The 16,764-nt window shown below is 41.9% G+C and overlaps 1 protein-coding gene across 2 annotated transcripts in view; it reads left to right on the top strand.

Moving 5' to 3' along the window:
• The window catches only part of Hmg20a (high mobility group 20A), an 83,966-nt gene that overhangs the window by 44,573 nt on the left and 22,629 nt on the right, over positions 1–16,764 (top strand). For both annotated transcript variants that reach the window (XM_075965830.1, XM_075965831.1), the window contains exons 2-3: positions 7,364–7,456; positions 15,429–15,576. In XM_075965830.1, coding sequence (XP_075821945.1) covers positions 7,368–7,456; positions 15,429–15,576 — 237 coding nt within the window. In that variant the 5' untranslated portion in view covers positions 7,364–7,367. The remainder of the gene's footprint in view (positions 1–7,363; positions 7,457–15,428; positions 15,577–16,764) is intronic.

Below are 16,764 nucleotides of genomic sequence, written 5' to 3'. Positions count from 1 at the left end.
GTTTCTCACTATGAAACACCATTCATTTTACTCAGTAGTTCTGGTCTGTCTTCCCCAGGATTCTGTGACTCCCACGGGAGTAGGGAGTTTTGCCTATTACAGTCATTGTATCTATTCCCAATGTATAGAAAAGCCTAGAATGGTAGGTGGACAGTGAATGTTTGTTTAATGGATGAATAAATGAATGATTTGGTTTCCTGCCAGTAATGGTCCTAGGAGCCTAAGCTGGAATTCTAGAAATAGGAGCCCTATTTTCTATCTGTTCTACCCAGCCATCATCTTTCTGTTATTTTGGTTTGGTTTGGTTTGGGTTTGGTTTTTCAAAACGAGAGTTTCTCTGTGTAGCAGCCCTGGCTGTCCTGGAACTGGCTTTGTAGACCAGGCTGGCCCCAAACTCAAAGAAATTTACCTGCCTCTGAGTGCTGGGATTAAAAGTGCACTACTATGCCCAGCTTAGTTTTTTTAATTTTTTGAGGCAAAATCACATTGTATAGCTCAAACTCATTATATAACCGAGATTGTCCTTGAACTATTGATTCTACAGTGCCACCTCCCAATTTCTCGGATGGAAAGCATGTGCTTTAAATCTCTGTTTGGTGGTTTTTGTTTTGTTTTACTGGTTTGTGGGTCTTGTGCCTGTTCACCGTGTTTATGTGGTATCTGGTGCCCACAGAGGCCAGAAGAGGGTGTCAGAGGCTCTGGTGCTGAATTACAGAAATTGTAAGCTGTGGTGGTGTGGGTGCTAGAAATTGAACCTGGGTCCTCTGCAAACCCCTGAGCCATCTCTCCAGCACACACACCCCACACCAGGTTTTTGTTTGTTTTGTATCAAGTCAAGGCCTCAAATTTGTGATTGTCTTGCCTCAGCCCCTCAAGTGCTGGGGTTAGCATGTCCACCACACCTAACTATGCCATCTCTCTCTTTATTCTCTTTTTCTCTTTTTAACTAAGGGCCTTTGATATGCTAGGCAAACCCTCAGCTACTGAGGTCCAAGACCAGCTGTGCCCATACTGATTGTCTCCCTATAGCTCAGCCGTCCCAGGTTACCTGGTTCTATCTTTTTTCTTCTCATCCCCATTTAAAACCCGAACGAAAGAGTTCTTTACTGGATTTCATTTAACTGAACCCCAGTTAACTGCCAAGTGGGATTAGCAGTGTTCTCGTCCCCACTGTAAAACATACTGATTAATGCCTACAGCCTACTGAATGTTCCTAGCTAAGTGCTCACAGCTGGTAGATGATGCTCTAGCAAGTCTTTGTACTTTCACTTCCACTTTAATGTGTGTGCATAGCAAAGTCAGTTGTATTTATGCCCAATCTGGTTATATGCCAAAAAAATATATAAATAATATCATTGTTAACTATATAATACAGAATTTTTTAGATGAATGAACTCTACTTTTTTAGGCAGCTTTAGGCTCACAGAAAAAAAGAGGCAAGTAGAATTCTATGTACTCACTAACCCCACACATCATCCACAGCCAACCCCACTGTTAACATCCTGCTCAGAATGGTACATTTGTTGCAGTCAGTCCCAAATTGTCACATCACCATAATTCACATCAAGGTTTACTTTTGGTGGTATACATTCTGTGATTGTTGACAGATGTAGAATGATATCTTTCCCTCCCACTGAATTACTGTTCAGGACAGTCTCAATTCCCTGAAAATCCTCTGCTTTCATTTGGTGTGGTGTTCCCCACACCAAATTCTGGCAACAACTACTTATTTTTACTTCCTAGCATATCAGATAGGTAGACTCATGCAGTATGTATGTAGACATCATATTGATGTCTTTTACTTAGTAATATGTATTGTTTTTTCCCCACCTTGTTATGATTTACTAGCTCATTCTTTTTCTTTTCTTTTCTTTTAGTTTTTTGAGACAGGGCCCTAGCTGCCCTGGAACTCACTTTGTAGACCAAGTTGGCCTTGAACTCACAGAGATCCACCCCTACTTCTGCCTCCTGAGTGCTGAGATTAAAGGTACCGCCACCATGTCCAGCCTCATTCTTTATATTACTGAATAACATACCATTGTTGGGTTACACCACAATTTATTTACCAACTGAAGGATATTTTGATTATATCCAGGCTTGGCAGCTATGAATAAAACTACTGTAAATACCGATGGCTAACAGGTTTTGTATGAACATAATTTTTAATTCAGTTAGTCAAATACCAAAGATCATGAATGCAGGATCATACAGTAAGAGTATATTTCCTTTTGTAAGAAACTTAAATTTTCTTCCAAGTCTACCATTTTGCATTCCCAATAATAATGGAGGAGACTAGTCTTGCTCCTTGTCCTTGTCAGCACTTAATTTAGTCAGTGTTTTGGACTGTGACCTCTAATAGTAGTAGTTTTAATTTGCAGTTGATTAGTGACATATGACATTGCATATCATATGTACTTATTTGACATCTGTCTATCTTCTTTGATAAGGTTCTATTCTGCCTGTTTTGGTTCATTTTTAAATTGTTCTTTTATTAACTTTTTTGTGTTTTTACAATGTGTTTTATATAAATATTTCTCTCAGTTTAAAACCTGCTTTTCATTCCTTTGACATTTTATTTTTCAGAGCAAACATTTTTAATCTGAAATTATTATTAGTTACTTCAGCTTCCTTTTGATTGCTGTTAGCATGGTTTACTTTTATCTACCCCCTTTCCTTTTATATATGTCTTTTTATTTAAAGTGGGTTTTTTTGCAGGTGGTACAGAGTTGAGATTTTTTCCCCTTTTTTATTGGTTATTTTACAGGAGGGGTGTGGATGTAGATACACATGTACCACAATACAGATGGAGAGGTCACAGGACAACTTTTGAAGTTTGCTCCTTCTATTAGGCAGAGTCTCTCATTGTTTCTGCCACCCTGTATACTCCTGGTTAACTGCCAATAAATAAGCTTAAGCTTCCAGAGAGTTCTACTGTCTCCATTTCTCATCCATCTTCCTGTGGGAGTTCTGGGATTATAGATGCACACCACTGGATCTAACTTTTTGTTGGTTCTGGGACTCCAATTCGATCATCAAGGATCACACAATAGGCACTTTTGGCCTTCAGGTGCTCGTGTTCACATTGTGTGTGTGGAGGTCAGAACAACCTTCAGGGGTTGAATCTGTCTTTCACCATGGCTTCTAGGATTAAACTCATGTCATCAGAGTTGTTGGCAAGCACTGTTACCTGCCAAGCCTCTCCCAGGTCCAAGAACATTTTTAAAACTTCATCCAATTTCCTTTTTTGTTGCCCTTTATTAACCAAAGCTACATTCCTCTTGCTATTGTTTGTGGTGTGTGCCTGTTTGCATGTGTGTATAAGTGGCCATGCATATGTGTATGCATGAATGAAGAAGCCTAAAGTTGAATTTAGGTAGCTTGCTCCTCTTCTCCTTCTTCTTCTTCTTCTTTTTTTTTTTTTAATTGAGACTGTCTTTCAGTTGAACCAGATCTCACTGTTTCAGCTAGTTTTAGCTTCACCTTGCCCCAGGAGTCTGTCTCATCCTCCCAACTGCCACATCTGCTAGATTTTTACATAGATCCTCATTCTTTGTGGGGAAAATGCTATATCCACTGAGCTATAAAAGGACAAAGAAATAGACAGGCATGGTGGCACACACCTTTAATCCCAGCACTCGGGAGGCAGAGGCAGGAGGATCTCTGTGAGTTCGAGGCCAGCCTGGTCTACAAGAGCTAGTTCCAGGGCAGACTCTAAAACTACAATGAAGCCCTGTTTCGAAAAACCAAAAAAAAAAATAAAAGAAAAGAAAAGAAATCTTAAATTAGTTCTTAGCTAAGTGAGTAGTTAGTATAGAGAGAGTTTTTAGGTTTCCAAAGCTAAGATACAGACTTAGTTCAAAGCATAAACCTCGAAATAATAGGAGTTTTTAGGACTATAGCCAGATTCGAGTAGGTCCCTCTGCCAGGAAGTATCTTACGTGTTATTTATGTAAACTGCAGCAAAGAAGCAAATTCGTGTATTTGCTTTGCCTTTGTACACAATTCCTGCTCCTTCCAGAGTAGCATTCATTAAATTTCTTAAATGCCTTGCATGGGATTTTAAAGCTCACTGTGACCTCTGTACTGGTCCATTATCAGGCACAGATGATGCACTTGAAGGGCTTTTGGCATCCAGTGACTTAGTAGCCGTGACTCACTTTGAATCACCCCTCCCTGATGGACTAGATGAGAGCTCGTTCCCATGGGACCCGAGCATGTTCTTGAGAATCATTTTATTTTCCAACTTACTGAACTACTTTAGAGCCTCTGGGTTTCACTGGGCTTTTCTTCATTTCCTTCTTTTGTTGATCTTGGCCCCTTTATCTTCCACCCACTTTATTACTCATTTCTTAGGGACCTTACTGCTCAGTAACACTAAGAAAATGTATCTGAAGCCATATGGGTTGAGTAATACAAACTTAAGAGTGTGGGGGGAAAAGAAGAAATGTGTGTTCTCTGAACTTCCTTTGTTTATGTGCTCTGTTTATATGTTGTTAAGGTTGTGTTATCCAGCTGTCTCTCTACATTTCAAAAAATGACTAAAGATATCTGGTGAACACTCTTAAGAGGGCCATGTTGACATAGTGAACGAAAAAAACACTTCATTTGTTCCCTACCAAATAATGTCTCTCCTTTTGAGATGAGGGAGCAATGCCAAAAGCTTCAGATGCCCAGTTTCAAGGTTCTTGAGAGGCCAGTGACTTCTAGGGACACTTATAGGAATAAATCAACCAAGTCCTTGTTAGGTTGGAGGCTATGTGACTGTTTCTTCAGTACAGTCCGTGGTATCTATCTTGTTGTGGGGAAGGAATCAGGTACATTGGCGTTAGTAACCCCGAAAGCCCATGCTTTCATCTGGTCTTATATAATATGAATTAAAATGTAAGTACATTTGAGTTAGAATCACTCTAGAAAACAAATGGAATTCTGTAGTATTTGTCAGAGCCATTCTACTGTAAGTACCTTGTCTTGAAGAAACTGAAAATGGTTCTTAGGCCTTCCAGCACATCACATGAATGAATGCCTTCCTCAGCCTTCTAGACTCTGTATGCCATAATTCATAAGATAAATGCAGAGAAGCTTTTTTGTCACATTCAACTATTTATGGATCTTAGTCTCCTAAATAATAAATTTAGAAGTGAAATTAAGTAAGAGCAAGAAATAAAGCGTCAGTTTTAGTATTTGGGAAGTAAACTGCTCCACTGAACATTAAGAATGCTAGTCGGTGTCCCCTGCAGTTTCTGCCTATTTCCCCCAGTGGGATGAACACCTACTCACTGTGGCTGCTGTGGTCGCCTTTAATCGCCCCTCACTAGAGCCCCTTAGCAGCAGCACTGAGAGGACTGCCAAGGGCCTCCTCAGTGAATTCGCATCATTTACTTCTCAATTCGCCCACTGATTGAGGCCTTCTCTCTTGAGTGCTTCGCAGTTCCACTTAAGTGGCTGATGTTTGGGGTCACTATTGAATGTTTTGTGTGAATATCACTTTCATGATGAATTGGCTGCTGCTGCTTTTAGCTGTATGGGGTGAAGGCCTTGGTGGTAAACCTTGAAAGGGAAAAATCCTTCTCTGTAGAGATATGCTAAATGAAATTACTCTCTTTATCACTTTGTCCTTTTATCCTTGCAGTCCGATCACCTCAGGTTCCTGTGATTTATTTGTTTTCTTCAATTAAGCGGAGCTGTTTCCTGCACCAGGTGCACGCTATTTATGTTGTGGGTTATGACAGTGAAGTGCTGCACGGCTCTGACCTGGAAGTGTGGTTTCTTTGACTCAGAACCACATCAGTATGCCTTCCATCCTCTACTTCCTTTGCACTATTTCCTTTTTTAAGGGCTTGGTTTGTCACCATTTGATCCAAGCATGATTCATGTGGGACTAAGAGCTGGTAATGTTGTAACAACAATACTGTATATATAGCAATACCCAGAACACTTGCTGTCTTAGCCTTTCTCTGTCTGTGAAGTACGCTCAGCTCAATCCCTCTCAACAACTTCGGAAGTTAAATCAGTACCTTCATCTGTCTGCTGCTGAAATGTTAGCTAAAAGTGGTTGATCAAAATATCTTGCTCAAGGTTTTCGGTGATTGTGGGTCACACCACCTAAAAATCTCCACAAAACAAAGACTTGTGAAGGACTGAGGAGATGGTGAAGCTGGTAAAAGTACCTGCTGTGCAGGCTTCACAGTGGACCCACAGTGGAAGGAGAGCCTCTGGCCTCTTCACAGTGGACCCACAGTGGAAGGAGAGCCTCTGGCCTCTTCACAGTGGACCCACAGTGGAAGGAGAGCCTCTGGCCTCTTCACAGTGGACCCACAGTGGAAGGAGAGCCTCTGGCCTCTTCACAGTGGACCCACAGTGGAAGGAGAGCCTCTGGCCTCTTCACAGTGGACCCACAGTGGAAGGAGAGCCTCTGGCCTCTTCACAGTGGACCCACAGTGGAAGGAGAGCCTCTGGCCTCTTCACAGTGGACCCACAGTGGAAGGAGAGCCTCTGGCCTCTTCACAGTGGACCCACAGTGGAAGGAGAGCCTCTGGCCTCTTCACAGTGGACCCACAGTGGAAGGAGAGCCTCTGGCCTCTTCACAGTGGACCCACAGTGGAAGGAGAGCCTCTGGCCTCTTCACAGTGGACCCACAGTGGAAGGAGAGCCTCTGGCCTCTACGTGCAAACTGTCTCACATGTGTTGCGCACACAATAACAATAAACAAAAAGTTGCTTTACTTTCTTAAAGAACACTTTGGAGGATGAATAAAAAGTTTTCCAAAGCATGTCCTGCTTGTTAAAACTGGACTTGTTTTTATTTGTGTCTGTGTGTGGTGTATGTATGTGTGGGGTATACACATGTATGTGCTTGTACACATCCATGCATGCATGCAGAGACCAGAGAAGACCATCAGATGTCCTATTCTATCATTTCCCTACATAATCCCTTAAGACAGGGCTTCTCCCTGAACCTGGAACTCACTATTTCAGCTAGTCCGGCTGACCAGTAAGCCCCATGACTCTCCTGCTTGCCCCCTCTCCCAGCACTGGGTTTATAGGCACTCTGCGGGGCCGTGCCTAACCGTATGTGAGCATTGAGGATTAAACTCAGTCCTCTTGCTTGCACACCTGCCAGTCTTACTTACCCACTAAGCCCTCAACTTGTTTTTAAGTCTGGTTAGTTGATAAAGACTGTGGTTAAAAGCCCATTAACCACAGAGTTTAAATTGATGTGTCCAAGTCAAGAAAACAAACATTTAGGTCAGTTTCTATTCTGTTGCTGATATACTGAAGCTAAGAAAGGCAGGTCTTTAAATTAGTGGAACTTGGACCAGAAGTAATTAAGCCATTAATTTTTTATGATTATCTCTTCCTCTCAGGGAGATGGAAAGCTTGATGACTAGCTCTACCCTGCCGCCCCTCTTTGCAGATGAAGACGGCTCCAAGGAGAGTAATGATCTGGCTGCATCTGGGTAAGCAGCTGCTTTGGAACATTGGACTTCTTCAGAGGCTTCAAAACACAGTTTCTGACAAAGTATGAGGTGCTAACGAGGCAGTTTTATACCATAAGAGTAGAAGATGCATTTGTTGGGCCTTTCAAAGAGAGCCATTGTAACCCGCTTTGTAATGTGATTTCAGCCTTCTGCCAGTGCTCTGAGCCTGGTGGACCTGGTACAGGGAATACTCTAAAATTCAAATGTATTTTCTTTGTAAGCTGCCGCAGTTATTAATTTTTTTCCCCAGAGATTAGATGTGTGTGGTTTGTACATGCATGTGGGATATGCACTAGTTTTTTGTCTAGGGAGTTAACTAGCAAGCCCCAGTGCAGCCTCTGCTTCCTTCAGTGCTGGGGTTGCAGGTATGCACAGGGCTATTACCAGTGTTTGCATGGGTGCTGGGATCCAAACTCTGCCTCAAGCGCTCTTTCCACTGAGCCCTCCCTTCAGCCCAACTTCTAGCTTTTTAATATGGTTCTTTGTTCATGGTGCTTAGAAACTGGCTCTTCTTCCAGAACCCCTAGATTCAGTTCCCAGCACCCACATTCCTAGCTCAACAACCTTCTGCAACTCCAGTTCCAGGGGATCTGATGCCTCAGAGGGCCTCGTATACATAAGATACAGAGGCATACACACAGGCACAACCACCCATACACATAAAAATAAGTTTTTAATTAAAAAAAAAAGATGTTTTGACGCTTTAACCAACTTCTTGTTTCTTGGTGTACAAGATTCTTCTTTCTATGTGATTCTTTCATTGATCAAAGAAGGAAGGTTCCTTGGCCTTTTGATAGGGCAGAACTTAGGTGGGGAAAACAGAACTGGATGCTGGGAGGAAGAAGGCAGGCAGGGAGAGCCGCCGTGAAGTCGCCAGAGTCAGATATGCTGAATCTTTACCGGTAAGCCACGACCTCGTGGTTCTACACAGATTATTAGAAATGGGTTGAATCAAGATGTAAGAATTAGCCAAGAAGAGGCTAGATATAATGGACCAGACAGTAATCTAATTAATACAATTTCCGTGTGGTTATTTCGGGTATAAGCTAGCCAGGCGGGATGGAACAAAGGGCCCGCTCTCCTTTATACTACAGTTTCTTCCATCCCTTTTCCATGGAATCATTGAACAAACCTATAAAGGAATTCAGAGAGAACTTAGCAGCATCTACCTCTTGTCTTAAAATTCTCTGGTCCACTTGAGAGGTGGGTTTTGTTTTGTTTTGATTTGGGTTTTTTTGGCTTTGGGGGCTTGTTTGTTTTTTGTTTGACTGGTTGGTTTGGTTTTTTGAGAAGGGTCTTTCTATGTAACTGTGGCTGTTCTGGAACTTACTCTGTAGATCAGGCTGGCCTCTAATTCAGATCCACCTGCCTCTTTCTCCTAAGTGCTGGGATTAAAGGCTGGCTTCACTTGAGGGTTTTTTTTTTTATCTTTTCTTGATATTTAGAAGCCAAAGAAGAAATAGATTCACTAGTACATTCAAGTACTAGCTAATCCCAAAGATGAATTATTTCTATAGTCTTTATTTAAAAAATAACTCATTATATAATCCTGTTTTCTCTCCTCACATTCATTTCTCAACCTCATTAATATCTCTGCCTTTTGACCTCACTGCTTAAATACAATTGTTCTCCTAGACTTTTCTAAAGGCTGCCTAGTTACTAGATTAGTAACCATTAGTTCATTCAGGAAAAGAATTCAGTGTGGCCAGGCAAGGTGGCCCACACCTTTAAGGTCAGCATTGGGAGGCAGAGTCAGACAGATCTCTGTGACTTGATCTTGTGAGTTCAAGTCCAGCAAGGGCTACATAGTGAACTCCTGTCTCAAAGCAACATTTTTTCCAGTTGTATACCTGAGAGTGTTCCAAGCTGTCCTGGAACTCACTCTGTAGATCATGCTATCCTCAGACTTGAGGCACTCCTTCTGTCTGTGCCTCCTGAGTGCTAGAATTACAGGCATGGGCCACCTCTTCATCCTTTTTGTTTGGTTTAGTTTGGTTTTGGTTTTTAGTTTTTCAAGACAGGGTTTCTCTGTCTTAACAGCGCTGGCTGTCCTGGAACTCACTCTGTATACCAGGGTGACCTCGAACTAACAGAGATCCTCTTGCCTCTGCCTCCCAAGTGCTGGGATTAAAGGCGGGTGCCACCATGCCTATCTGTTTCTTCATCCTTTTATAGCTCAAATTCTGACAGAAAAATGGGACAGTACATAGGATAAGTCAGTAGAACACTAGCCATGTGACTAGGAAGTATGGATTGAGAGATAACGTAGGAAGGAGGGACTAGGAAGATTTAGGAGAGCAGTTTTAGACAGTGACCAAGAAAGCATTTAATGAGGATGTGGCTTGAGTAATGTGCTCTCTCCCCAAAAGAAGTCAGGTCACTCGCATGTTATTATCTAAGGAAGATTTTTGTGGGCAGAGGAAGCAATCAAGTCAAAAGCCTAGAAGTAAGGATGTTTCTTACTTTGTAGAAAAAGCTAGAAAGGCAGTGTGACTACAGCAGCCAATTAAAGGATGAGGGGAAGCAGAGGGCCCTGTGAGTGCTTCTTTAGTGTGCCAATGAATTGTCTAGAGACCTTATTAAAATGCGGGTTCTGATTTAGAAAATCTAAGGTGAGGCAGAGATTCTGTTCCTAACAAGCTCGCAGGTAATGCTATAGATGCCGACAGGCCTGTATTCTGAGTAGGAGGGGCTGGATGCTTCACTCTAAACACTGGAGGGTTTGAAGAAAATGATAAGATCTGACTGACTTCTTAATAATCTGACCATTGTACTCCAGTGGGGTGAAGGGAGCAAGGAGACATGATAACCTGAAGAGCATCACTCATAGCCTTGACAAGAACATTTTTGGTGAGATTGTGAAGGAGAAAAAAAAAACACTCCTCATTGGAGTGTATTCCTAAGATGTGGGAATGGAGTTAGTGAGAAGTGTAGAATTCTAGATGTAGTTTGATAGTAGACCAAACAGGATTTGACTGCATGGCCAGATGAGCAATGTAAAAAGGGAGAAGAGGACAAAGACAGTTTCAAAACTTTGGCATCGTTAGCTGGAAAGATGGCGTCACCTCTCACTTAGGAAGGAAACTTGGTCAGGAAACAATAAAATCGAGGTGCTTGTTAGAGCTCTAAGCTGGGATGTCAATCAGGCAGTGTCATACCAGCTTCTGATGTTTCAGGCGTTTTAGGCTAAAGAGAAAAGTTTGAGATCATTGGCATCTAGCTAGAATTAACGCCATGAGACTAGATAAAAATCACCAAAGGACCGAGCGCTGTGCAGAGAAGGAAGGGGGAAACCCCTAAAGAGCCTGAGCTCTGGGAGAATCCAGCATCTAGAAGACAGACAGAAAAGCAGTAGTAAGCCAAAATCACAGTGAGAGCTGAGAGGCAGCAGAATACAGACACACAAGGGGGCAAGAAACTAATGGCTGTCCCAGATCCTTCTGGTAGATTGGATGACGACTGAGAAATGGCATTGGATTTCACAAGATATTTACTGGTGGCCTAGATAAGAACTGTGTACTTGCGTCCCTTCTGAAATGCCTTTAAAAGAGGATGGGAGAAAATAGAATTTGCAAGTATGACCTGCTCTTTCTAGGGCATTTGAAGTTGAGGGCAGGAACAAATGAAGACCTTCACCAGAAGCTGGGTAGAAACAGTGTTTTCCTTTTATTTCCTTTTGCTTTAAGAATTAGACAAGCACGCTTTTAACAGAGTATACCAGTCCTGTAAAGAGAACTGGTGATGCCAGACGGGGCAGAATTGCTGAAAATCTGCCCTTGAGTAGCCAGGGGAATGAGATCAAGGGTGGAAGTGGAAGGGTTGTTGCTTTAGCCAGGAGCATGTACAGTGGGCACCTGTACTCCCTTCAGATACCTGCCTATGTCTGTCAGGAATTTGTAAGGTTGCTATTCTTTCTGATTTGCATATTTTGCTGGAAGAAAAATGTTTGAAATTTAGGAAGTACTAAACCCGTGACATTTGAAATGAATGATAGGGAAAGCAGGAGTAGCCTAAACAGCCAGATTAATTAAAATATTTGAAAAGTAATGCCTGCTAAGATCAAACTAGATCTCAGGATCACTTCTTATAGGACTTATTTTTGTGTATGAATGATTTGACTACATGTATGTCAGTGCACCATATGCATACTTGGTGCCTGGGGAGATGGCTGTTAGCCATTGTGTTGGTGCTGGTAATTGAACCTGGGTCCTTGATAAAGCACAGGTGTTCTAAACCACTGGACCATTTCTCCTACCTTAGGGGAACTGCATTTTAAAGAACATGGTTAATGTTGGCTTTATAGCTACTTTTTAAATATACATTTATTAAAGGACCTCAACAATCTAGAAGCCTCATATAAAGTCATTGGTATATCTCCTAGAAAATGTCAGAAAAGATCATTTCTTTCATCTACAGTAAAGTATGCATCTGCTTTTCTTCATTGTTCTATCCACTGTAATCTGATATCTGTTTCCATAGTTCCATTGAAATTATATTCCCCTAAAGCTGTATAACCTTCAGGGATCCAAATTTAACAGAATGTTTTTAGCATGTCTGTTTGTTTTTGCTTTTTTTTTTTAACAGTGTCTTACTTGGTAGCCTGGTTGACTTGGAACTGATTATAATATAGACCAGGCTGGCCTTGAATTCACAGAGATCCTTTTGCCTCTGCCTCACAAGTACTGGGATTAAAAGCATTCCCTACCTCACCCAGCTAGCCTGTCTTATTTGACCTTAACGCCTTTTTTTCTTAGTTACTGCCCTTTCTTCCTTAAAGTCTCCCTGTCCTTTCTCTTGTAGCATTCTCCTAATTCTTGATTCTCCTTTCCCAATATTTCTAACACTTGCTTTTAAATTCCTGTTATTTTGACTGTGTTCTGTGAGTCCTTTCTTCTCAGTGCCTTTCTGGACAATTCCCAGCAATGGTTCCCCTGGATGCTGCCTTGCAGCTCTTGTTCCATCTTTTATCATTCTTTGATACATTACATCCCAACCACAGTTTCCCCTTCCTCCTCTCCTTCCTGCCCCCCTTCCCCTCTCCACTCCTCCTCCATTTCCCTTAAGCAGGCTTATTAAGAGATATTAAGCGAACATGGCATAACAAGTTACAATAAGACTAGGCACAAACCCTCATGTCAAGGCTGGGCAAGGCAACCCAGTAGGATAAAAAAGATCCCAAGAGCAAAAGATTCATAGACACCCCACACACACACTCCTGGTGCAGGAGAATTGTTCGTATTCTGTCAATCATGTTTTAAATAAATGCTGATTGGCCAGGCAAGAAATATAGGCGGGAAAATCAGACAGGAAGTAGAAATGATGTAATGAGAACAGGAGAATTCTGGGAAGGAGGAAGCTGATTCCTCCCACTCCTGCCCAGACCACCGAAGCAGCAGGATGTGATCTGTCTCACTGAAAAAGGTGCTGAGCCACATGGCTAACATAGATCAGAAAAATGGGTTAATCAAGATGTGAGAGTTGCCAGTGAGAGACTAGAGCTAATGGGCCAATCAGCTTATAATTTATGGAGACCTATGTGTGATTTTCTTTGGGGCTAAACAGTTGTGGGGTAAAGGGTGAGACAGAAACCCAACAAACAAGCAGGCCCCCCTTCATGTTACACACTCACACTGTTAGGAGTCCCACAGGAACACCATGCTACACAATCATAACATAGATGCAGAGGACCTACCTCAGACCTATACAGGCTTCATAATTGTCATTTCAGTCTCTGTGAGCCCCTATGAGCCCATGCTTAGTTGATTCAGTGGGCCATGGGCCATGTTCTCCTGGTGCCCTCTATCCCCTCTGACTCCTACAATCTTTCCTTTCCCTTTTCTGTGGGGTTCCCCAAGTTCCACCTGATGTTTGGCTGTGGGTCTCTGTATCTGCTCTTATCAGTTGCTAGATGGAGCCTCACCGATGATGATTAGGGTAGGCTCCAGTCTTTGAGTATAGCAGAATATCATTAGGAATCATTTCATTGACTTTTATTTATTTATTTATTTGGCCAGTTGTGTTTGATTCTGTCCTAGGTCATTGAGCCATCCAGGCAGTGTCAGGCATGGGCTCCCTCTCATGGTGTAGGCCTCTAAGTTGGACTAGTCATTGGTTGGCCACTCCCACAAGTTCTGTGTCACCATTACCCCATTATGTCTTGTAGGGCAGACAAACTGTAGGTCAAAGGAAGATTTTGTGGCTGGGTTGATGTCCCAGTCCCTTTGCTGGAAGCCTTGCCTGATTACAGAAGACAGCCAGTTCAGGCTCTGTATCTCAGGACATGTTTCCCAGTTGTCCATAGGGTATTTCCACTGATTATGCTGTAAGAATTTCATGCTCATCATCTCATCTGTGTGTCTTCTCATCAATACATCCTAATCTGTCCATGATAATAGTAAGTTCCTAATCACCTGCTGGAAACCTGGGAATTACCTTGGACTCTTGCTTTTCCTTCACTGTTCATGATCATACATTCATTCAGTTCTCTCCAATCTCCACCTTTTGTGTCTCTTAGCTTTTGCTCCTCTGTCCTTTGTCCTGCTTGTGTTTAAACTCCTTCATGTGTTGCATAGCTTTTAATTAACTGGACCCTTTGTTCTCTTAGACCTTGTTCTTTCTGCGTAGGATGATGATGTTTACCTGATTTGTGCCTATAAGTGGAGACTGCTTTTGTGTTCCAGCTGCCCAGACCCAAATAATCACACAGAAACTATATTAATTACAACACTGTTTGGCCAGTAGCTTATGTATATTTCTAGATAGCTCTTACACCTTAAGTTAACCCATTTCTATTAATCTGTGTATCACCACGAGGCTGTGGCCTATTTATTGGTAAGGCATCTGGCATCTTTTTCCTTCGGTAGCTACATGGTGTCTCCTTGACTCCACCTACTTTCTCTCTATATTTCTGTTCGGATTTCCCGCCTGGCTTTACTCTAGTTAGGCCATTGGCCGAAACAGCTTCTTTAATAACCAATGGGAATGAAACATTCATAGCGTACAGAGGGGAATTCCACATCGGGTGCCTATTCATCTTTCAAGATCTTTCTTAGCAGCCTCTACACATACAGAAAACTTATCTGACCCTCTCCAGTTCCTCTTATGACATTTTCTCTAAACATCTATTGCAGTATTTACATTGCATTATGATTATTGCTGATTATAGAGTGTGTATTCTTTCAGAGTAATAATCAAATATTCATCTATTATCCATTTTCCTGCCTCTCTTACCTTTCCAGTATCCCTCTTTAAAAATTAAATAAATAACTTACTTGCACATGCAAGTCTTAGATTCATCTGTCATCTCTCTGTACCCTCCTTGTCTGTTTCTTAGCAGAACTCAGTAGGAGTGTATTATTGGAAGGAGAATAGTTACCTGCCTAATTAACATTTATACTTGGGCTATGGCTATTGCTCAGAACAGAAGCCTTGTCAAGCATTTGTGAGGCTCTGGGCTTGATTTCCAATACTTGACAAAAAAAATTATATTTAAATGTGTTGTACCAGATAGTCAAATGTTCTAATTGTTATTCAATCTATAATCTAAGAAATTATAACCTCTATTATATTCCATAAGAGTTATTCCTGTGCTCTTTAAGAAATGGCTCTTTTATGATAAGGACCAAAGTACCTAGACAACCCCTATTCTTGCTCATCTGGTCCATTAGGAAATACATGAAAGGTAACATATAAAAGCCAATCTCTGTTGCATGCTCAGAGCTAAAACATGAAGTCTATGTTGGAAAGAAGGGTCATTGTTTTGGACAGAGATTAGAGTTGGTTTTATTAGGAAATGTCTACAGAAACATTATATTTCATACAGATTGTGGTGTTGGAAGTAATTCAAGTACTAACATGTGCTTTTGGTGGCAGGAAAATTTGTGTTCAGCCTGATAAGAGAAACTTTTGCTGCCTTCCTTACCAGACTTACATACTTTTACCTGTTGCTCAGGTTAACACACCCCGAGGGTCCATACAGCAGCGCAGCCACATCATCCACCAACAACCCGGAATTTGTGGAGGATCTCTCCCAGGGCCAGATGCTTCAGAGTGAGTCTTCCAATGCTGCAGAAGGCAATGAGCAGAGACATGAAGATGAGGTAAGCTAAAATTCTCCTGTCATGGCAAGGCAGTGGTGGTGCACGCCTTTAATCCCAGCACTCAGGAGACAGAGGCAGGTGGATCTCTGTGAGTTCGAGGCCAGCTTGGTCTTTAAGAACTAGTTCCAGGGCTGGAGAAATGGCTCAATGGTTAAAAGCACTGACTGCCCTTCCAGAGGACCTGGATTCAATTCCCAGTACCCACATGGCAGCTCACAAATATCTGAAAATCCAGTTCCAGGGGATCTGACACCTTCACACTAATGCACATAAAATAAAGATAAATAAATCATAAAATTAAAAAAAAAAAAAGAATTAGTTCCAGGACAGAGAGCTACACAGAGAAGAAACCCTGTCTCAGAAAACCAAAAAAAGAAAAAAAGAAAAAAAGAAAAAAAGAAAAATTTCTGTCACTGTCCTCTGGGGCTTCCAAAGCAACAGGCATATAAGGGGTTGTTGAATGAAGTGATTGCCACCTCACTTCTTAGTTTCCTGGGCTGACACTTGCCCAGTTTTCTCATACCTGTCTCTAGTTATACCTAGAGGCATATCAATGGTTTTAATGGCACAGTTACAACTAGAGTCTACTAGGCGGGCCATGGTGATGCACGCCTTTAATCCCAGCACTCAGGAGGCAGAAGCAGGCGGATCTCTGTGAGTTCAAAGCCAGCCTGGTCTACAGAGCTAGTTCCAGGACAGGCGCCAAAGCTACAGAGAAACCCTGTTTCAAAAAAGAAAAGAAAAGAAAAGAAAAAGAAAAAAACCAAATAGAGTCTCTTTATCCTCAATCTAACTAAATGTAACTGCCTCTTATGGAATGTTCCACAGTGCTCAGGAGTTATTGTGTTATTTTTGTTTTTATTTATTGATGTTATTGCTATTTTGATATAAGGTCCAGCGCACCCAAGCTGCAGGTGGTAATGCAGATGTACCCACCGTGCTCAGTCTTGACAAATATTTGTTTTTTGAATGAATTAATTAATTAGGTAGCTACTGAGAGGTCTTCATGCTCTTGTTCATGGCTATACTCTGCTCACAAGCCCTGGCAGCACAAAGTTGTGTGAACCAAAGGATTCAGACCACTTAATGACTCCTTCTTCCCCCCAAAGGATCCATCTTTCTCTAAATCACACAAAGATTCAGTGTGGGCATGAGCAGTCATGTCCTTGTTGGACCTCCAGACTTCCT

The sequence above is a fragment of the Microtus pennsylvanicus genome, chromosome 3 (assembly GCF_037038515.1).
Source record: "Microtus pennsylvanicus isolate mMicPen1 chromosome 3, mMicPen1.hap1, whole genome shotgun sequence".
In the NCBI taxonomy this organism is placed as follows: Eukaryota; Metazoa; Chordata; class Mammalia; order Rodentia; family Cricetidae; genus Microtus; species Microtus pennsylvanicus.
Note: the sequence above shows the minus strand (reverse complement) of the source record. Positions and strands in the feature narration are given on the sequence as shown.